The 23,647-nt window shown below is 36.0% G+C and overlaps 2 protein-coding genes and 1 long non-coding RNA gene across 7 annotated transcripts in view; 1 reads left to right on the forward strand and 2 right to left on the reverse strand.

The window, feature by feature from the left end:
- Positions 1-23,647, forward strand: part of BCL2L14 (BCL2 like 14) — a 287,206-nt gene that overhangs the window by 101,372 nt on the left and 162,187 nt on the right. The gene's annotated exons all lie outside the window — the stretch shown is intronic.
- LRP6 (LDL receptor related protein 6) overlaps positions 1-23,647 on the reverse strand; it is a 183,989-nt gene that overhangs the window by 52,180 nt on the left and 108,162 nt on the right. For 4 of the 5 annotated variants that reach the window (XM_082348830.1, XM_082348831.1, XM_082348828.1 and 1 more), the window contains 4 exons: positions 22,692-22,888; positions 20,815-20,946; positions 17,837-18,233; positions 16,600-16,771 (listed from right to left, as the gene is read on the reverse strand). In XM_082348830.1, the coding sequence (XP_082204956.1) occupies positions 16,600-16,771; positions 17,837-18,233; positions 20,815-20,946; positions 22,692-22,888 (898 nt within the window). The remainder of the gene's footprint in view (positions 1-16,599; positions 16,772-17,836; positions 18,234-20,814; positions 20,947-22,691; positions 22,889-23,647) is intronic. The other variant, XM_082348829.1, reaches the window with a different exon arrangement.
- LOC309608625 lies at positions 1,583-16,593 on the reverse strand. The gene is made up of 2 exons (XR_014233015.1): positions 13,647-16,593; positions 1,583-13,316 (listed from the first exon to the last, which is right to left on the reverse strand). It is a non-coding gene; the product is annotated as an uncharacterized lncRNA (long non-coding RNA).

Consider the following 23,647-nt stretch of genomic DNA (forward strand, 5'->3'; position numbering starts at 1 on the left):
CGGTCTCTGTGTAGTCAAACCTCTCTGCTAATGATAATCTGTATTTGCGACCTAGAGCCCTCACATGCGCAGTTCACAGTAGGGTTCGCGCTCCTATGAGAATCTAATGCCGCCGCTGATCTGACAGGAGGCGGAGCTCAGGCAGTAATACGACCAATGGGGAGCAGCTGTAAATACAGATGGAGCTTCGCTCGGCTCACCTCCTACTGTGCAACCCGGTTCCTAACAGACCACAGACCACTATTGGTCTGTGGCCCGGGGGTTGGGGACCCCTGCTATAGCAACATTATTAAATTCATTCTGACATTTTCATTATAAACATCAGCAATTTCCCTAGAAGTGGCAAAGGCGTCTTATCTGTCTCTGACATTACAGAAACATGTACTAATCTTCTGTTCTAAAAGACAGAGGAAGTATTCTAAAGCACCAACTTCCAAGTCCTCATCTGAGAACATTTCTATCATTTAAAGTGGCCTGTGTACCAGGCAAATCAGCCTTCAGAAATGTTATTCTGTTACTAATAACATGTACATGCAAACACCCACCTAAAAAGAAGTATCAGGCATAATCTTATACAAGTATTAATTTTTTATTCATAAATTATATTCCATGTAAGTCAATACTGTGATGCCTAGATGGAATGACAAGCAAATGTCTTTATCTCTCCTCTCTAAAAATTTTAAAACACTTGCTGACCTTCCCCAAACATCCAAACCTTGGAAACAAAATACTTAAAAATTGAGCAAAGTTGTGCTATATTCTTGTATCTTCACTTGCAAATATCAATAAATATTTGATTTATATCTGATGGAAGAGAGATTATATTAGTTGGATGTTTATCTGTTCATATTAGATACAAGAGGACTTCCATTAAGCCAACTGAATAAATCTATATTTAAATACAATGTTTTTTAAAAGTCAAAAACATAGTTAAAGAGAATTAAATACTACTCCAACTCCTAACATTACATACTTTTTAAATAATTTCTCCTTGAGACATGAGTTTGGATTTTTTACATATTTTCTTGCAACAGACCATTCCTGGATATATTTTATGATGTCTACGGTTTATCTTAAAATTACTTTGGTGTTTAAGAGTAAGATGACTAAGCAGAGAAAAAAGGTTGATAATCTGTTTTCATATATAACTAGGATGTGATCTCTAGAATAGCAGAAACCTAATTCATCTATTTATGTCTTTCACAGCTACTATTAAAGAGCCTGGCAGAGAACTCAATAAATATTTGTTAAATAATTTTTAAAAGGAGGGACTTCCCTGGTGGCACAGTGGTTAAGAATCCGCCTGCCAATGCAGGGGACACGGGTTCAAGCCCTGGTCCGGGAGGATCCCACATGCTGCGGAGCAACTAAGCCTGTGCGCCACAACTACTGAGCCTGCAAGCCACAACTACTGAGCCCGTGAGCCTAGAGCCCGTGCTCCGCAACAAGAGAAGCCACCACAATGAGAAGCTCGCGCACCGCAATGCAGCGTAGCCCCAGCTCGCCGCAACTAGAGAAAGCCAGCGCGTAGCAACAAAGACCCAATGCAGCCAAAAATAAATAAATAAATATATTTAAAAAAAAAAAAAACCTTTAAAAGGAGACAGGTTTCCTAAGACCTATGACAGTCAAGAAACCTTCTTAAAAATGGGAATAAAAATTTATAAAACAGTTCTTATCCTTAGATCCTAGCTTAGCCATGTGAATGAATGAAAGGTATTCTTGCCCAAATTTTAAAATCCATGTAAAAATGCATACTACTGCCTACTTTTAGAGAATGGATACATTCCTGATCCCTCCTAAAAGCAGAGCTCCAAGAAAGAATTTCTGGCCCCATTTTATTACTGCCTGGAAACTCTGATCAGGGTGAAAATCTTTCCTTTATTAGACATAATTTAGAATAGTCATTATTTTAGGTAGGAGAAGCTTACTTTAAAACTCTGTCCTTTTGCCTCCACCCTAATATGGAGATTCTTTCTTGACTCTGGTATCTTCCTCTACCCTCCTTGCAAAAATTTCCTCCCAATACTATGTCCTTCCTTCCCAGGATCTCCAATTTCTCCCTCTCCATAAGGTCCTTCTTTTCTGCCTTTAACACAGTTTCCACCATTTTAGAAAGACACTGTTTAAAAGCTGAATGATTCTGTTTTTGCTGTCATGTTCTTTGAATGATCTGTAGCCGCTGCCTCCACCTCTTACCATTCATTCCCTTACCTCCCTACAACTGGCTGACAATCTGTGACAAGCTCAAATGACTACTGAAAATGATCAGTGACTACTTTCCAGTTCTTCTCTGCTCTTGTGCTCTTGTGCACAATCTGCTTTCTATCTCTTCATCTCACTGGTTCCTCTTTCCTTTTTCAAACCTGGCTGGATATGTTCCAAGATTTTCTGAGTTGTTCTCTGTCTATAAAACACCTTTCAACAAGCCCATCAAGTCTTAAGTCTTTAATATTACCTTATGCAGAAAAATTACAAAGTTCTAGTCTAAAGTCTCATCAGTTTCTACTGCAATATTTCCCACTGCATCTCCCAGAAAATCTACTGCTACCTCATCTAAAATGTCAGATACTTAACAGGAAACCTGTCTTCTCCATTAGGGGGAGGAGTTCATCATCCTCTATCAGAGAGCATCTAACACAGAGTGCTAAACATTCTGTATTACAGAATTCTAAAATAATACTTTCTTACAAGTGTATGGTATAGTAAAACGTGTCTGCTTTTACCTTATTCCTCGTTTCAGTATTATCTTAAATCAATTATTATCTTACATTTAATAAATTAATACTAATTTTGCTGATTACTATGCTCCAATATTGGCCTTCCTATTAAAATTTATTTGCTGATCTAAAAGCATACACTAGTTGCCTAATACTGAACTTTTTAAAAATAAAATCTAAATTTCTACTTCAAACACATTACAGGATCAACCAACTCTCCTCTTTCAGTTATGTGTCCTGCAACATTCTTGTTTGTTCATTTTGAGACATTAACAACTTAAACAAAGATAGCTGATCAGCTATGAATTTAGATAATGGGCAAAGAATTAAACTGAAAACCACAGTGAGAAAAATAACAAAAAGATAATCCAAAAGATTCTTCTGGTTTACACAACTCAGCATTTTCTTATTTAGCATATATTCTTCATTCTTCTGCTCTCTAAAAATCTCTTATGATTAGCAAACAATACTCTGGCAGAATTAGACAGATTTGGATTTTAAATATAAGCTCTATCACTCACTAGATACCCTTAAGGAAATTTCTCACATGTAAAATAGGGAGAGAGCACTTACATTACTGAATTATTTAAGAATTAAAGAAAAGAATGTTTACTTATATAGCACAGTATCAGATTAGTAGATGCTCAGTAAATGCTGGTTCTTGCCTTTTATTGTTTTAGTAAAATGCTTTAGTCCCTAAAAGTAAACAGCTATATTTAAATGGCTATATTTAATTAATTTAGTAAAATATAGTGCTTCAAAATAAAAATTAATACATAAATATAAAAGGATATGTAGAAGTAAAGGACCACACAGTTTTAAGCTGAATAAAAACAACACAGACCTTTCTGTATCCTCGCAACTAGTGGAAAACTGCAGGGCTGCAGCCTTATTCCCATTTCCAACCCCCATTTTTATTGTTTGCTTATGCTACTTAGACGCACAGTAACTAAAACAGTAAACAAAATGGAGCAGTTTGACAATTTGATTGGAATATACTTTTTGCTGCTCTACCAGACCCTCAACTCCACTCCCCACCCCAAATCAAACAACATTAATAAACATATCTACTAAATGCAAATCACATGAAAAGCATGATGAATGCTAAGAAGTTTACAACAGGGCCTCTTCTAGCTAAGGGATTACAATCTGGTTGAGGAAGTAAACTAAATTTACATTAAAATCATACACATACACCCTTCTCTGGCCTACAGCTAATCAGGAAAAACTTTAGGAAGGAGCAGGAGTTCAAATCCACCTTCAAGAATTAGAAGAATTTTGACAAAGAAAAAGAGAAAATGATTTTTCAGAATAAAAGAAGTAACATACGTTAAGACACAGTCAAGGATGTCTTGTTTGACTGACTTTGAAAGAGACGCATTGAGGTAGAAAGAATACAAAAGGGACTCAGAGACAGCACCCTATAGGAGGTATGAAATCCCAGGTAAGAAAAACTATAGAAAACAAGAAACTTCTGAAAGCACTTTAAGGAGAGTGACATAACAAAGCTGTATTTCAGGAAGACCTCATTTACCTCTATCACTGTGTCCAGATTGTGCTAAAGATAAATATCTTAAATACAGAATTATGGTTAATAAAATATTTTCAATTTCTATGGGATGATAATAGAGGTCCAAAAATCCCCTTTCTGAAGGTCTCTGGGCTAGCTCTATTTTAGAATTCGGACTTCTTTGAAATACCGAAAGGCTAACACAATGCACATGTCGTATCACCTCTACCTGGGTCCAGGACAGCACTTCATTGCCTAGCATGATAATATTTTTGCAGCAAGACATATACATATTCCCACAAAGGGCGATAAATAGAGACTACAATTAGTCTTACACTGCTTCAAGTCAGACTCTTTTTTTTTTTTTTTTAAGTGTTTTTGATGTGTACCATTTTTAAAGTCTTTATTGAATTTGTTACAATACTGCTTCCATTTTGTGTTTTGGTTTTCTTGGGCTCCCGCACCAGGGATGGAACCCGCACCCCCTGCCTGGACCGCCAGGGAAGTCCCTCAAGCCAGACTCTCTACCAACTGAATTAATAAAAATAACTTTCCGTTTCGAGAGCTTTTTGGATTTCAGAATTGCACATAAAGGACTGTAGGTTAGGAATGCTTTGGTGATCTTCACTCTGGTCCCCTGACAAAACTGGGGCTTGGATCAGTGTTAATGCTGCTCTAAGTGCAAGCAAGGGTCTCAGGAAGAAGAAAAACAAGCAAAGGACATGTTAAAAAGATAAGGTAATTTTTAGCAACATCTGGCAAAACAACAACAAATGATAATGAAGGTCTTAAGAAGATCTTTAGAATAGCACACAGTCCAAGAACTGAAATATAGTTCCCTAAAAGCCACAGCTAAGGATTTTATAGCTTTGCACACTAGAGTATTAGACCCTTCCAGCTAGCTATTCCTTGTTCTCTCACTTTAAAGGCAAAAACTAAAAGTGTTTTTTTTGGGGGGGTGGGGGTGGGTAGTGGAGTAAATAAAGTGCACACTAAAGCTAGATATATCACATCTATTTCAAATTAAACAATGTAATTAAGATATGCTAAGATACTTTAAATGTAAATTTGTAAGCACACTGCTTCCCTTAATTCCCTATCTTCCCATTCTTGACTGTTGTAGCTTTTTACAACAGGGTTGGGTCTACAACAGTGCTGTCCAAAAGAAATACAAGTTACAAATGTGAGTCATGTGTGTAATTTAAAATTTTCTAGGAGCCAGATTTTTTAAAGTTTAAAAAAGAAAAACAGGTAAAAGTAATTTTAATAATATATTTAATCTATTCATATATATCCAAAATATTTTATTTCAACATGTAATCACTCTTTAAAAATTTATTAACGAGATTTTATGTTTTTTCTTACTAGGTCTTCTTAGTATGCATTTTACACTTCAAGCATCTCAATTCAGAGTAGCCACATTTTAGGTGCTCCATAGACATATGTGGTTACTGGCTACCCTAGTGGACCGCACAGGATTAGAATTTCATGGTGGTGACTCTACAGCCCACAACAAAATTAATTTACTCCTGTTTTAGATTAGATCTCTGTCCCCTCTCAAACCTGCCACCTTCAGGGCTGCCCTAGACTCATCAGGCTCAGTAAAGCCACAAACAAATGTCTTCCATTTCGTCTTTCCTCCCTCCCCTGCTATACTATACTTAATTCTAATACGGGTTAAAATTACTTCAAAAACTGATTTCTCATGAAAAGAATTAATAAAACTCTACTTTTTTCATCTTTTATCACATTTGTAAGTTTACATTTCAAAGTACTAGCTGAGATTTGTAAGAGTAAGGACAAAGGCCTGATTCTTTCATTTCTTTTAGGTTATCTCAAAATAAAAGTATTAAAATCACATTTATATTAATAAGAGAATCCCTATCTGCCATCTCCTTGGCTCTCCCCTTAAGAGCATTCTAGATTGACAGATAATGGTTGAAGCCGGGTAGTTCCTGAGTATCTTTACTCTGCTTTACTATATGTCTGAAATTTTCCATAATTAAAAAAAAAAAAAATGAAGGGAGGAAAGATAAGGAAAAAGTCCAAGGGCACTTGAATAATAATAATAGTTGTTAGTAATAAATGCTGTTATCATTTTTGTTGTTCATATGATGTAGGAAGCAATTTATAAGAATCCTCTGAAGAGATTAAGGGATCAAAAGCTTAAACAAAATCTGATTGTGAGACTTTACTTCTAAAGAACTACATATTTCCCTTTATACAGAGTCTGATTACTTTCTGAAATGTGTTTCCTTCCATTACTTTTGCAGAGTTGACACTTCTTAGAAAATTGGCTTCTGCCCTAAATGCTTCTCTTTCATCAGCCGCACAATCTCTCTACTGGGCAGAAGCAACATAGAGAAACAAGAACATGTTGCTTTGTCTCAAAGAAAATTACTGTTACATTTCTCATACCCAAGGAGTAACAGTTTTGGACAGGTTACTAGGTTTGTAAATACAGTTTTAAGCCCCTTTATGTTTAAAATAACAACCCAAATCCTGGTAAAAGCTTGCTTGTACATTCTGAATCCAGAACAAATGCACCATTTTAGGCCATTCCAAAAGATAACCCTTATGCTTTAAAAGTTGAGCCAACACTAATTAAATCTTCTTGAGGGTGTGTTTCACCATATTACCTCAGAGTGGTTTAATTAAACTGAAATTAGGCTTCTGTCACTTCTAAAATCTACCTCCAAATCTGAACCAGAGTCTCCAGTGGTTTCAGCTGCTTCAACCACATTGCGGTATGGATTTAACATTCCGAGGCATTCCCAAATATTGCAAACCACACTGAGCATATGGGCTACAACAGGAAACAGATGTGGGTTAACCAGAACATTATCTTCACAGAGAGGAGGTAATGGCAAACCTTCTGCAGACATCACATCCGGTTTTTTTGAGCAGTTTCATCAGGCCATTAAATGTCAAGACAGGATTACCCATGAAATCCTGGAATGCAGCCAGTCTACTACCAAAGTTGCTGCTATGCAAATTCACTTGACTGGACATGTTCAAGAGATAGATGACAACAGGACAACCAGGCACCCACCATAAAATGAACGGAGAATGCTATCAAGTTCCAAGAAAGAAATGCAAATGAACCATTCCTCTTATAGTGTTCCAGCCAATATCCAAAACAAGTAGTAAATTAGAAGTTTATATATATATATATGAGAGACAAATAGGTATCGTTGGGGGCTGATTCATATACTTCATAGGTTATAAAGTATAATTTCATAGAAATGGCATTTTTGAAAACTATATCGATGGAAATAACATTTCAGTCATGCAGAATCTCACTGGGGTGAGAAGGAAAGAGAAATGCTTTGCACTCAGTAGGGGAAGCAAAGGGATGCCATGCTCCTGTTTAAGAGAGCAGTAAGGGCAAATTCGGTGCTGCATTTAAAGCCTTTTAACCTACTTCAAGACATATTATGTCTGAGTAAATACAAGTGATTTTTTTTTTAATTTTTTTAAATTTTTTATTTTTTTAATTTTTTCAAGTGATTTTTAATATGGAAAGAAAAAGTATCAAACTTGCACTAGGTAGTTTCATAATATTTTTTCAAGGAGCCGTGCTTAGAATATTAAACATTTGCAGTTACTATGCTCTTTTACAGACAGAGCTACGAATTGCTATTTGTGACCAAAGCATTCTAAAACATGAATTACTCAGGAAAACTATAAAATTGAGAACAGATTTTCAGCTGAAGGTATCACTATGATGAAAACCAACACCACCTTAGTCAATACTCAAATGCTTCATGAGACACTTGTGAGAACCCCACTGTCCTGGAGCCTTTAATAAACCCTAAGGGAAACACATTAGCATATTAACAAGGGGAAGATACTCCCTTTCCTCATTCTTTTCAAGCACAACTAACATATATTTGGAGTCTTAGTAGGAAAAAAAAAATCAACTCTAACATCTTAGTATTAAAACAAATTACTCAAGTACCAATGAGCACGCCTTATGCCCAGATATTGGTTTTTAAATACTATTCTTCATTAAAAAGAACCATGGCTCCTTGGCATGGGAAATAAGAAAAGCTGGAATACGCTGTTGTTCCAAAAAGTGTTTTAAAAATGACGGGGGCTCCTTACAAAATTAAAATTAAATTACCATATGATTCAGCAATCCTACTTCTGGTACATATCCAAAAGAATTGAAAACAGGATCCCAAAGAGGTATCTGCACACTCATGTTCACTGCAGCAGTATGCACAATGGCCAAGAGGTAGAACCAACTTAAATGTCCATCAACAGATGAACGGATAGAGAAAATATGGTATATATATGCAATGGAATATTATTCAGCCTTAAAAAAGATGGGAATCCTGTCACAGACCACAACACGGATGAACCCTGAGGACATATGCTAAATGAAATAAAGCCAGTCACAAAAAGATAATACTGCATGATTCCACTTATATGAGGTATCTAAAGTAATCAAACTCTTAGAAACAGAAAGTAAAATGGCAGTTGCCAGGGGCTGGCGGGGAAGCAGTTGTTCAATAGGAATGGAGATTCAATTTTGCAAGATGAAAAAGTTCTACAGATCTTGCAGAACAATGTGCATATAATTAGCACGACTGTACACTTAAAAATGGTTAAGATGGTAGGTTTTACGTTATGTGTTTTTCACCACAATTAAAAAAAAAAAAAGATGGAGGCACATCAAAAGGACACGGAATCACCTTGAAGGTGCTCCTAATGCCAATTCTGCAATAATTTTTGCAACGATATAATGATGATAATGAAATATAGCCTGTAGAATAAACTGAACATCCATGGGCTCATATATATACATATATATGTGCATACATATATATATATATGAATAATTGAATAAATAGGAAAGGGGACACCTCTTCCTTATGGGAGAATTCCAATTAATATAACAGGAATAATGCAAATGGTATCAGGGTTAATTTCCTGGTGTTGATCACTATTCTATGAGTACGTAAAATGAACCTGGGTGAAAGTTTTATTACTCTTGCAAATTTTTTGTTGAAGTCTGAAATTATTTCAAAATGAACAGTCTAGAAAAGAGGCAGCAGAACTCAACACAAGAAGTACTGTATTAGGAATCAGGAAACTTGAATTCCATTGTTTTCTTCATAAATAGCAAGTTCTATGACCTTTGACAAATAAAAGAAGCTAACTAATCAAAAAGCAACAAACACTGCTGAATTCTGGGAAGAGAAACCTGGGATAGGAAGAACAAATGTTTGTGTAAGTATATGACACTACCTAGAAACCATCTGAACATGGCTCTTTTCCCAAAGACAACAACACTTTGAAAACCCATGAAACTCTGTTTGCTTACTATCTGTAGACTAATGAAATCTATTGCAGCAGAGAAGGGTTTGGGATTTTTTTTTCCATATTTTAAGAATAACACTGTAACTAAAACACAATAGTAGTGTTATAAATCTCAACCAGACATAAAGACCAAGTCATAAATCAATCTAAAATCAAAAATAAATGAACATTTAACTTTTTAAATGTCTAAACCTAAGTGAAAGAAGCCATACTTATAAGGCAACATACTGTATGATTCCATTTATGCAAATCTAGGTGCAGAAGTTGCCGGAGAGTGGCCGTGGGGAGTTGAAAATAAAAGGGCAGCACAAGGCAGTTTTTGTGATTGACGGAAATGTTCTGTATCTTAATTGTGGTGGTGGTTACATGACTCTATGCACTTATTAAAACTTATAGAACTGTAAAAAAATCAATCAATCAACAACAAAAATAAAAAACTGAACAGGGGCTATATTAATAGCATAAAGCCTCTAATTTCAGTCCTACTTACAAGCTCTACAAGCCTGGCAGATCTCAGAAGCTCAAAATTATAAATGAAATAACAAAATACTAATCTATTGAAAAATCTCAGCACTATAAAAGGGATTGTAACTCTTTCCCTCAGATTATTATTTCAGATCAAATCTACCAAAAAAACAAATCATAGTACAATGAATGAAGAGTTTAGGAAATCTATTAAGAGTTCAACAAAAAAATTACAGGGCCTGCATTATAACATTCTCAACATTTTAAAATTGTAAGCTACACTTAAAGTGGGAAAAAAATTGAAGGAGAATCCTTTGCTCGTTTATGGATAACTTCAGCAATGACTATTACACAGAATCCTTAAATAGCTGGTGATAAATTAAGTTGAAACAAGAAGTTAAAATACTTGTTATTGTTGACACTGCTCTATGTTTTGCAAATTCCCTCCCAAGAAGCCCCAAAACTGTGGTCCTTGCCATTATATTTCTTTTTACCCTTTCCAAACCTTCTAAAAACAGTAAAAATAAAACCTCTATGACCCCTTTAAAAGTATAATAGTTTCCCAGCTACAGGGAAATAACCTCCTGAAAAATAATGTTTTACATGTACTCCATGAACATTTACATGTTTGGCAAGCTTCAAACAACAGCTTTAAACATTTATTTAAACCCGCCATGCATGTTTATAATGGAGTAGCCTGCATACAGGTCAACGCAAAATCTAAATGAATAGCTTACCAGAAGTCGCTATCAGTAAAACTGAGTTACTAAAGATATTGAACCCCCAACAGGCAAGTTTTCTTTAGGTGATAGGAATTAAAGGCACCGTAAATAAGGAAAAATTTAAAGAAAAAAAGAAAACAGTCATGTCATCTTCAATATAGATTCCTTTTAGCAACTCTCCCAAGCAAAGTGTTTTATTTGTTCTTAACCTATGACATGCAGTTAATATAAAAAAATCAGAAAATGTTATAACTGGAAGGAACCTAAAGATCACCTGGTTCAAATGACCTCATTGGCCAAAATACAAAGACCAGAGATTATGTGAATTATCTAAAGTCACCGAGTTAAATGGCAAAATCAAACAAGAACTAGGTCAGGGTCCAATATTATAAAATGTTTCAATAAAACATCTAGAGATTACCTCGATAAAAACTAAACACTGTTACAAACTGTAAAGAGGATGACCTCTCTTCTCAAGAAAGTAGGACACTGAAATCAGCACTCTTACTTCAGGGGTACAAAAACCAAAGGAATAAAAAAGGTACTTCTAAAATAATCAGACTGTAACTAAAAACAGCTCCCCACATATTAAATGGTTTTATACTAAAACATGAGGCGAAAAAGTATAATAGCAGAACATTTAAAAAATAATCCAAGTGCAAGTTCAAACTTGGTCACTAAAATGCTTTCTAAGTACCAAATGAACAGATTATCCTAATGTACATAGATAAAATTATACTAACTCCAAAGTGAGGCAACTGCATCTTGTTTGGTGAGGCTCCAGGGTTTGTTGTGCCAGTTCAGGAAAATATGATTACACCTATCATCAAGCAAGTTTCTCTCATTATAAATATGTGCAATAATTTTTTTAGAGCCAGACAAAGTAGAGTAGATAATGAGATGACAGAGCATACAACTGGACGATGTACTACTCTGGCTGCTAGAGATGATAACAAGTTAAATAATGTTGTTAGAATTGTACAACAACAGGTAACCTTCAAATACGGGTTCAAAGATAGATATAATCATAAGATACACCCCAATCAGAAACAAGATGCTATAACAGGATAGCCCATGTTTACAACTCAGTGAATACAGGCCCCAAATCCAGGTATTCTGTTGACCTGAGGAATCTAATAATGGAATGTATCAAAATCATTCTTCCGTTATTGTATGTCAAGAAGATGCGGGGAAAAATATATATTCATATATACATACATATAGTGTGGTAAAGTAGTAGGAATGGGCAAAGATTCAGGTATTTAAGTTCATTATCTTGAACATTTCTCTAAAACTAAAAGTAAAACCAATTTTAAGGTACACTGTTATAAAACTGGCAAAGATGCAAAAGGAAGAACTTGTTGGTACTTGTCATACACTCAGGAGAGCTTTATCTCAACAACAGATGATTATATTTTTATAATTTCTTAAGGATGAATTAATCTTAGGAAAAACAATAAGAAAAACCATCATAAATGGGTCCTTGTGTGTTTTAACAGACTTTCACAATACACAGGCTAAAGATGCCAGACAAAGAAATTACTTTAAAAAAAAATCTGAATACTTGGGAAACAAATTTCTTTATAAGAGTACTGATTAAACAGAGGAAGTTGTCATGAGAGGAAAATACAGCCCTGCAGTTTCAGGCTTAGAATATGAAATAGAATATTCACCAAATGCGAAGTTTTCAGCACACATCCTACACAATAATACAGTCTTTATTCAAAAATGTCTTGGTACTCAAGGTTCTAATAATCTCTGTTTCCGTTTCCCAACAAAATTGTGCCAGGTATAATTAGATTTGGACAAAACTACCTATGGACACTGTTCTCTAAAACAGGGAAATTTACAATAAAAGAGATGTGAAATAATTCTACATGTCCTTGAAGTAAACAAGAAAAATCTCTCTCTTTACCTACAACCACTAGGTGTTGCTGCATCTGTCAGCATAAGCTCAGAAATGAAAAGGGGAAAAAAATGAATAAAAAGTATATAATGAGAAAATAAACTGTGAGAAAATTTCAGCTATGACAATATTATTTTCAATAAAACCAGTGACTGAAAACGCATTAACTGAAAATGTTTTAAACTTATAAATTATCTATGATATGTCTTCACTATTGGTAAGCAGTACTGCAGGCCCTTAGTACAACAAATGTTTTTGGCAGTTAAAATGGACAAAGAAAAACGAGAATAGTGTTAAGACACAATGTGCTTCTGCCTACTGCAGGGTCTTATAAAGTTGAAATAAAGGCTTGTTTGATGTTCCCCAACCAGAAAAAAGAAAATGATCCTTTCTGCTAATGCTTTAGTATTTATTATCAGGAAGCCCCAGAACACTATAGTAACACTTGGGTGGGGAGTAGAGGGGACCCCAGTGCAGACAAGTAAACTAGAAGCTTGTATGTAAAAGGTGATGAAATGATTTCAGCATAATGAAGAAACGTAAACAAGTACCAGGAAGTACCTTTTAAATAACACCTACAGTTAAGTGGTCACTATCAGTTGAAAAGTAGGGAAATCAGACATATCCTCACAAACGCATTCTTATATTAAAGCACCAGCCAAGGGCTTCCCTGGTGGCGCAGTGGTTGGGAATCTGCCTGCCGGTGCAGGGGACACGGGTTTGAGCCCTGGTCTGGGAGGATCCCACATGCCGCGGAGCAGCTGGGCCCGTGAGCCACAATTACTGAGCCTGCGGGTCTGGAGCCTGCGCTCCCCAACAAGAGAGGCCGCGATAGTGAGAGGCCCGCGCATCGCGATGAAGAGTGGCCCCCGCTTGCCGCAAATGGAGAAAGCCCTCGCATGGAAACGAAGACCCAACACAGCCATAAATAAATAAATAAATAAATTTAAAATAAAAGTGATTTGAATAAAAAAAAAAAAAGCACCAGCCAATACGATGACTGTCTTTTTTTTAAAAAATGTGACATCATTAGCAATTCCCTATGTACCATCCCTCTCTGCGGAATTGGTTATAAACCTCAGGTAAACCTATTTATTCTTTCTTGCAACTCTGTACAACAGAAGTCGAGTCTGAAACCCAGAGCTCCCCATTAATTTTCTCTGGTTTCCCCAATCCTCAGACCCAGCTCCCCAATATCCAGCATCTGGTTACATCACCACTTACCAAAAAATGTGAGTGAGAACCTGATCTAAGGAATCTCCACTGAGGGAGCAGAGAGCATAAGCGAATGAACATTTTAAGCTCTTCCCATAAGATCCACTCAAAACACAAGAGTTTACTATGCCTTACACTGCTACATAATTTATCAAATACCTATCTTTTCTTCCCAAATGCACTGGAAACATATATCCCAAGTAAACTCTAAGTCTTCCAGAAGAGAATAAGGCCACTACAACCATAATTTAATATTTTCTTATAGTCCCAAGAAAAAGTACCTTTCATTCTTGGGCATGACAAAAGCGGAGAAGCTTTCTTAAGAGAAGGGGAGTAGCAAGGAGCATGTGACCTAGACTAGGGTCAGATCAGCACCGAGGATCAGCTGATACATAACAAGAGGCCAGCAAGTAATCCTAGAAAAAGAAGCATTTTTAAAATTATGTGTCTTCCCAAAAGTTTTAGTCGACCTACTACTGAGTAAAGCAAAATGAAAAAGCTGGTGGTTACAGTTGCTCCTATAATCACTACTAGTCTCAGAGAGGGAAACTAACAGTTTTTCTCCCTCAGTTATGCCATATGAAGAGCTGTGCTCTTTCCTTAGTTTGCCATATACCAGCAATTTTACATATCGTAAATTTGAGGGTAACAGATAACAATATCTGCTCTCTTTATTTCCCAGATGTGTCTGTAAAAAGAATTTTTTTTTACACTGTAATTGTAATTAAAATTACAAAAGCATTGAATGTTCAATTAGGGAAACTTAATCAGAATCTCAGGGGAAAGAATGAGGGGAGGTCTTTGTGTGTATAATTTGGTGGAAGTAGATATATCACTAACCTCAAATAATCTGTCAAAAGGGGGACAAAGAACAAATAGCAGCTGTGTTCCAGTAAACCTGGAAGAAGAGAAATAGATCTGAAAGGTAAGTTTAAGGATGCTGGTACAAGTCAAGGAGGAAGGAAATAAGGAAGTGAGAAAGCAACTGACACCACTTATATACATATACACAGCTCAAAAGGTCAGAACTAATACTAATTTTAAGACCTACTGCACTTCCTGCAAACTAAGAAAATAAATCCTGTAAAATGAATATTATATATTGTTATATAATGTGTATTCATTTTTATTCTTAAACACTGTCATTCAGAACCTCCATAAATTCCCATTTCTCTACCTGAATCCCTCCTGAACTATTTGTGATTTTGAATGAATTTCTATATCTGAAGTGCTAAAAGTGACCTGCAGTAGGGAAAATAAGACTTGAAAAATTCCTAGAAAGAAACAAATGTTTTATTTACAATCTAATCAGTCAGTCATAGTAAGCTAAGAAAGATAAGGTCAAATACAGAATTTTTAAAATCCCTATAAAATAATAAATCACGTGTTCTTCTGTGATGTAAATTATGTGCTCTTTCCTTATGTGCAGACATTCCTCTGGGACACATGGACTTAAACTATTTTTCTAAGAGTAGTATACCTATACACTCATGTATAGTCCACAGCTGATCAACAATTCACATTTGTGAACTGGATGGGAATGTTGTGAGATTTGTACTCAAGCCTACCCAAGTGAAGCTAATAGCCTGTCTGAAAAGTGAACTCATAACCTTTGTCTCATTAGCACTGCACTCCAGCTGCTAGATTCAAACCTAACTTGGATTTAAAGGGGGTGGGGGCAGTGAAACACTAACAGCAGGGAGAAAATTTATATAGTCAAGTCTATGCATAATTTTCTATTAATGGAAACCAGCTGCAAGAGTTGAAGATGGTTTTCAGTATTTAAGCCTGGTGGAATACTAATGGATTTTTTTCTATTCCAAGATTCCATTCTTAAAGGAAGGCCCTTTAACTCATTATTCCCTCAGAGTCCCTGACATTCCTAAGAATCACCTTTCTAAAGTAACTGCTCTAGAGCCCAAATTATCTATCTATTGCGAGATGTGTGCTGTGCCTTTGAAGAGCCATTCAAAGCTATTCCTTATATGAGAAGTCATGTGTTTTCCAAAGAAATATTGTGATCAAAACTCCGTTTTAAGTATGTGATTCACAAGACCTCTAGCAATTCAAAGTTGTAAAGTTAGACTTCACAATCAATTATCAAGGATATGTGCTCTTCACAAAACAATGTGATAAAATAGTCACATATTCACATATGGTGGTTGTTTCCACCGTAATTCTATTCTGATTGCCCTTAGTTCTATCATTTGGAAAATATTTCCCCCAAGTTTTGGCTAATTAATTTTTCTCCCACACAGCTCATAAATCAATTTAAAAACCGTTTGCATGTAACCATCTTATTAATAGTTAATATATGCCACCACCTGCCCCAACACCATCACCAACAGAAAGTATATATGCATGCATGGGCTTTGTTTTCCTGACAACGACTATCACAGCTTTTTCAGTCTAGAGCTTATATAATATTTGGTTTGTGCAAACTGCCCCTAGGAAATTCAGGCAGTGGTTTTACCCATAATGAGAAAAATCACTCACATAAGCTTTTAAGACTAGAAATACATGAATACCCATTTCTCATTCCAGTGTAACTCAGAAATTTTATGGTTAGATGGAAGAAAATACGCAATCCCTAGAATCCTAAAGGTTGAATAAAATTTCTATGCAAGATACCTCCGGCACCCCAGTGAAGATGCAAGAATATCTGCATCAAATTACCATTAATTCAAAAACCATTATAAAACTGGTTTTAAAATGAAAAAGCAAGAAACAAACCTCAATTTTGTCTGTTTTGGCATCTCCCCAGTATATTTTGCCTTCATCATAATCCAAGGCTAAACCATTTGGCCAACCAAGAGAAGTGTTAACCAACACTACTCGATCAGAACCATCCAGAGCTGCTCGCTCAATTTTCGGGATTTCTCCCCAGTCAGTCCAATACATGTACCTATAGAAGTACACAGAATATGAGCTAAAAACAGATAATAAACTGTAACTTTCAGATATCCTAAAGGTGAGATCCACCCCTCTTTTACACTGATTATCCGTTAACACCACAGAAGGAAAAAAAACATAAGACAAACATACGAAGAGTATGTTTAAGACATTTATAACTGCAGTGTGTAAGCTTGTAGAAAATTTTCAGATGAAACAGTGTTTTCTAGACCTGATAATGCCTCCCAATAATGATATTCTATTTTCAGTTGTTTTTTTTCAAAATATTTTGTGCTTCTTCCCAGGAATAGCCCTCTCTTTCTTGCTGGCTTGTCATCTCTGACACAAAAAGGTTAAACCAGTAGTAATATTCAGATGGCAAACTGATTTCCCCAAATAACTAACTCTTCCTGTAGCACTAAGTGATTCTTGAGGCTCCTGAGAATTTAAGGGGCTTGAAGGCATTGGTATGCACTGAGGTGTAATAATTTGTCATTATGTTCACCCTCAGGATGAATCTCATAGTAACAAACAACACTGGTGAGTATGTAGAAAGCTGTGTTTCCCTGGACCATGGTCAGGGTGTTATAGCCAAAAAAAAAAAAAAAAAGACTAGGCATAAAGCTACATGGCCAGACAAAGTTTTGGAAATCAAATCATTTATATGTTTGGGGACATACAAAAAGTAAGATATATTCTTTACCAAGTCGTTCTGGAAGTACTGAAAATTAGATGAAATTAAATTTTCTAGGGGGAAGAGAAAGAGCTCTGAAAACAACTTCTTTCCACACTTTTCATGGTCATGATGCAACCTCGGCAAAATCTGCAGCCAACACCCAAAGTCAGCAAGCATGGACTTAATTTAGAAAGAAAAAGTATTCAAAACATTCAAGGAAAAAAACTAGCAATTCTTTAACTTGAGATTTTATTCCAATCACTATATTCTAAAAATGGACAGTCGTTAAAGAGCTATTTATTGGAAACCAACATATACTTCACATTGTTTTTCTCAATGTTTCTAGGAACCTGTAAAAATCAGAAACACCTGGCAAAATTTTCTATCAGCAGAGCCTCTTACCCAACCATGGGATCTAACACAATAGCCCGGGGTTCCTCTAAGTCCTCTGAAATCAAGATCTTCCTCATGGTCCCGTTGAGCCTTGTCACTTCTATCCGATCAGTGCCAGTGTCTGTCCAATAAAGATTTCGGGCAACCCAATCAACAGCAATACCATCAGGATGGGCGATTTGAGCAGTGACCACAAACTGACTGCCAGATCCATCTATGAATGAGCGGCGTATGGCCCTCACTTCATCATCAGTCCAGTAGATATAGCCTTCCACAGGATCATAATCTATGGCAATGGCATGACGGATGTCTTCCAACTGTAGAACAATGTCTGTGAAATCTGGTGTATCCAAAGAAATTCGTCTCAAATCTGTCCTTCGGGCTAAAAGCAGTAATTCAGTGGCACCTAGAACAACAAAGTGAAAAAAATGAAGAAAAAATTGAAACCCACAGGCAAAATTTAGGTACTCTAAATAGAGAATGCAGAACTTCTTCAGGAATTGAAAAGTAATGAGTATAAAAGGATACTAGGGTCTATTTAGGGTGGAAATGGAAAGTAATGCAGTAAAACAGGAGTAGCTTGACTATGAGTTCAAGCTCTATTAACGGCTGAATTCTCCAAATCAAGTTTTGATTCTCTCTCTGGCTTCATTCATTATATAGTCCCTGGAATTAATAACATTTATTTAAAGGTATAATGAATAGCAACTAAGTAATGACTAAGAAGCTAAGTAGCTGAATAGTAGAGGAAGTGTAGGATATAGGTCCTTTGTTCAAGAAGGATGTTTAAAAAGGTAAAGGAATCTAGGACAAGGATCTTTTGTGATTAACGAGAATGTTCTAAAATTGGATGTATTGTGATGGCTGCACAACTCTGTAAATTTACTAAAAATCACTGAATTGTACATTTGAAATGGTTGAATTTTATATGTAAACTACATCTCGGTAAAGCTGTTGTAACAAAAAGAACTACAGGGCAATGCCTGACAGAATTAAGGACAAAGGAACCTATGGAGGAGGAAACAGCAGCAGAAGAGAGAGGGAATCAGATAAATATGACACAGTGGGTAAGGGTTAGAGTTGTTCATCTGACAGAACTGGATTCAAGCAGTTACACAAAGTCGGGCAAAACACCTAATCTCTCTAAGCCTGGTTTCTATAGGGTTGCTGTGAGACTTTAAGGAGATAAATGTAAAACTCAGAAATGTACCAAACATGTAAGTATTCAATAAATACTAGCTAATATATTATTATTATTACCATTAGAAAATAAACTTTCAAATTTTTATCTCATTGAGTTTTAAATCAGATTTATTTATGAAATGCTTTTAACCCCAAACAGTATTCAATAAAAACACTGTTGTGAATGAGAATATTAATCTTTTTGTTTGCTTTGATTTTAAATATTCAAGTCAACCACTAGCAAAAAACCATTTAACTTTATATAAAAGCTAATAAAAGATAGTAAGCAAGTTGACATCTCAAAGAGTGAAGAAAGATTCCCAACCAAAGAAATGAGTCTGAAAGAAAATACTGACATTAAACTTCAAGCATTAATCTGGAAGTAGAAAACACTGAGAAGAGGAGTGAAAAAGCTCTCAGCATCAGCTTTTTGACCCATGGATTAATTATAAATGAACTCTGTCTTGGAGAGAATACGGCCCTAAATGCCATAGCAGGCACCAAGCAGGAGGAACTTTATACAATTCACTGCCTCTGCTAACTACCAAAAGAAGCCAGCCCTAAACTTTGCAAACAAAGAAGTCATAGAAAGTGAAGCTGTCAATTTGGCAAGGTGGTCAAAACAGAATAGTTAACTTAAGGCTATTACATGCCAAATTTATATCTGAAATTCAAAATAGTAGTTAAACTCATACATCTGCACTGCTATAGGGTGTAAACAGACCACTACTGCTAAAATAAATCCTCTGTTTTAAAGTCAGGCTACATTTTTAAACAAAAAGGCAACATTACAAAAACCTTTTGTTTTAAACTGAAACCAAATTATTGTTTGCCATGAAAACCGTCTGACACGAGTCAGCCAGCTTCACCTTTGACTAGGAGGATAATTTATCAATGCCAAGTCATGACAAATATCCTGTACACCAACTCAATTCCATCTCTCTGGCTCCCTGACCCCCTTGCCAGAAACTCTAACCCACTCCTAAATAAAGGCTTCTGCTTTTCAGAGTTAGATAAAGAAGCCACTGCTAAATATAACAATTTTCTTACCAGGTCTTGCTGGTGGCTAGAGAACCAGATGGTGATCCATAGGGGTAAGAATGAAGAATAACATTCTCATTAAGAAGAAAAAGAGAAGAACTGGTGTTATCCCAAACCTGAAGTCCCTGGAAATGTCCTAAATCAGAATATTCTCCAATATGCCCTCTCTCTATAGGGGACTGAGGGTAAGGAGAAGAGGCAGTGTGGTGGTTAAGTATAGAAAGAGTTGCTCTAAACAGTACAATAAGGAATTCTTTTCTTCTTCTGAAGGCAATTCTCTGTTGTTAAAAGGCAATTAAAAACATCATTCAATCATTTTTTAGAAAATATGTTTATCCCATGATAGTCTTTATAGTTAAAAGTTTAATAAACATCTTTTCCTTGCACGGAAGTTCTTTATTTACAAATGCTACCTACTGTTAAAAATGTATTCTTTATGAGAATACTCATTTCCACAAGAATCAATTGTGATATCAATGACTATGAGATTTGACAGAGAAAAGAAATGGCACCTAATTTTTTTTTCCAAAATAGCATGTTAAAAATTCAGTTAAATACTAAAATAATTTATAAAATAATATTCGAGAGTTGCCATAAAACACAAAACATTCCTAGTGTATAACCAATTGTGAAGACTGAGAGATTAAGTGACTAGTCTCCCAAAGCACTGTAACCTGTAGAGCTTATTATAGAGAAATAAAATAAATCATAAAGAATCCCAATTGCTATCTAAAATTCTTCCTTCTTGGAGACCAACTTCTTACCATCTTTGCAGGTTTTTCCATTCTCCAAGAGTTTAACCCCAGTTGGGCAAGCACACTGATAAAAAGGCTTGACTGGAGACATCAAACACAAGTGGGAACAACCACCATTATCAATTCCACATGGATTTGTAGCTGTCAAATATAAATCACAGTAATTAATACCAATGATTATGGATGACCTCCCCCACTCTAGGTACACAAAGGTTAACAACCATAACATGAGCAACTCTGATAAACCAAATCATTACCAAATGTCATCCAGGTGCTTGACTACCAGACCATCTGCAAGGAAGGGAATTAATCAGTGAGAATTTACTTAGCATTTTGTATCCAAAGAGGAATATACAAGAAATAAAGCAGGATGTCCCTGCCCTAAAGAGCTTGCAATCTGGCCAGTATGCCAAAATTAATGAACAATAATACTGGAAAACAACACAAAACAATGAAACTGCTATCTTGCACATTTAGACTGTAAAGTAAGTATAGAGTCAAATGGGAAGTAAATCACTAAGGAAAGATACAGGACATGACTGAAGTCTTGAAAGACAGGAAGAACAGATAGGGGGACATTCAAGTATGGTAAAACCACATGAATGAAGGCTTGGAGGCTGTGCACTGGGTGAGATAATAAGGTGAACAGTGTAACTGAAGATTAAGGTTTGACTAACAGGAACTAAAGCTGAATGAGCACAGAGAGGGGAACATCTGTGGTGGAGGCACTGAGAGTCAAGAAAAGCCACACTTTGGAAAGATTTACATGGAAAAGATAAACAAAATGGACTTAAAAGGGAAAACTGAGAAGCAGAGATTAATTAGAAAATGTGAAGACACTATAGAAAGGGGTGGATTTAAATAATACTCATAGAAAAAAATCAGCAAAAGATGGAGATCAACAAAATATGAAAGATAAAAAGAAAGCAATATCACACATAACTGCAAATTCTCAAACTAGTAAAACATAAAGGATCAACAGTGTCATTAAAAAAACAAGAACAAAGAAATTCTTTCCTGAGGGCCAACACTGAGAAGAAAAAATTCACGCAAGTGACTCAACATTTTCTTTTCTACAAAAGAGTAACACAAACATTTTAAAACATTTTTATGGACTCATGATCACCAGATTCCAATATGACACATTCAGTATTTGACTATCTCCCCCTAAATGGAAGGAACTAATACAAAGCAATGCATAATCCAAAACCCCTGCATTTTGGGCTATGGAATACAATCTGAAATACACTCAGACACATGCCAGACATTTATTTACACACCAGTGCCAAACACTTAACATTCTCATATTCTTTTAAACCTAATTCTAGTCCTGTCTTACAAGAAATTGTTGTCAGCAGTCACAGCCCAAGTCATTATAAAGGATGGCCAGAAATAGAAGCAAAACTAAGAAAAAAAGGTGGGGGGATGTGCACAGAAAAGGTATAAGCAAGTATTTTATTTAAGTAACCTGAGGTACTTAAATTAACCAGTTAGATTAATAGAGGTTTCCATTCAAGAAAAGTGTTCATTTTTAAACATACAATGAACAAAATCACTCATTAGAGAGAAATAATATGAATAAGAAATGCATTTGTGCACAATCTTAGCATATGAGCTATCTCAATTTCTTATTTTATTTCTGTCTTCTTTACCTTCATAACCCCAGACTCAAACAAAGGGCTGAGGTGGTCTGTAGTGACAGCTATCAAGCTACAAATGGTTTACACCGTTATCTACCCTGAATTATATTTTGACATTTTCCCTGTTTTTTATTCCTTCCCACTACCTTTGGATATATCCTCCCTCCTCTTGCCCCTCACTAAAGCCACACATCAGAGTGCTACAAAGCTATTCCAACCTGCAATTTAAAAATCAAGATCACTTACCATTTGGCTGCCTCTGCTGGCTGAAGGCATGTATATCCATGGGAGAAAAGATGTTAGAATGGATTTCACGCAGACCCTCGCCAGTGTACTTGTTGCAAGCCAAAATGGAGTGTGTATTCCAGTCAGTCCAGTACAATGTGTCCTCAAATAACGTCAAGGCAAAAGGATGTGGAAGGGAACCTTTAACCACCGCCTGCCTATTAAACATAAAGAGAAAAACTCAAACATTTCTAAATTTTCTTCTTTAATCAAAACTTCATCTCTCCCATTAAAATGGTCTTGTAGTCCACATTAACACATACAAATCCTGGATAACACATATGTTAAGGTCAAATACACCTATGAAAAATAAGACACGGAGTAAATTCAAACATATTTGAAATCATGGTGCCCGAAATCCTCAACCACGCACTTCAGAATGGTTCCTAACTTGGCAGCAGGCTTCGGGTGCACCACAAGCTAGCAGACAAAGTGAAGACCCAAGTATGAGCACTGCTGTCAGCTCCCATCGCCGCACTCACACCTTCCATCCTTCCACATAATTCATGCCATTGGAAAGAGAAAGACTGGCAAAAAGAAAAATCCCAGGGTTTAGAGTTGGCCCTGGGAAGTAGTTTTAAATCAGCAATAGGTTTTTTCCCTTCTTGACGTGGAAGAACAAAGAATCTGAGCCTGTTTCTTCCATCACTTCTTATGGCTTTGATAACTGAAAAGTAAAAACATACACATGAGGCTAAAAAGTCATTCTGGTAGAGCTCTCTCTCTGCAGACTCCAGTCTCGCTCCAGCAAATGATCATCTCACTTGGCTTTCTGCTATATAGTTACTTAATCTCCACAAGCCAGGCAGCAAAAAGGAAGCCCAACCACTGGCAGAATGTGTTCAAGAGACAAAGCAGATCCCCAAATTTCACAAGCAATCCTAACTATGTGGGAGGAGAGGTAGAGAACCTGATTA

Source organism: Balaenoptera borealis (genome assembly GCF_965194805.1).
Source record: "Balaenoptera borealis genome assembly, chromosome: 13".
NCBI classification, from domain to species: Eukaryota; Metazoa; Chordata; class Mammalia; order Artiodactyla; family Balaenopteridae; genus Balaenoptera; species Balaenoptera borealis.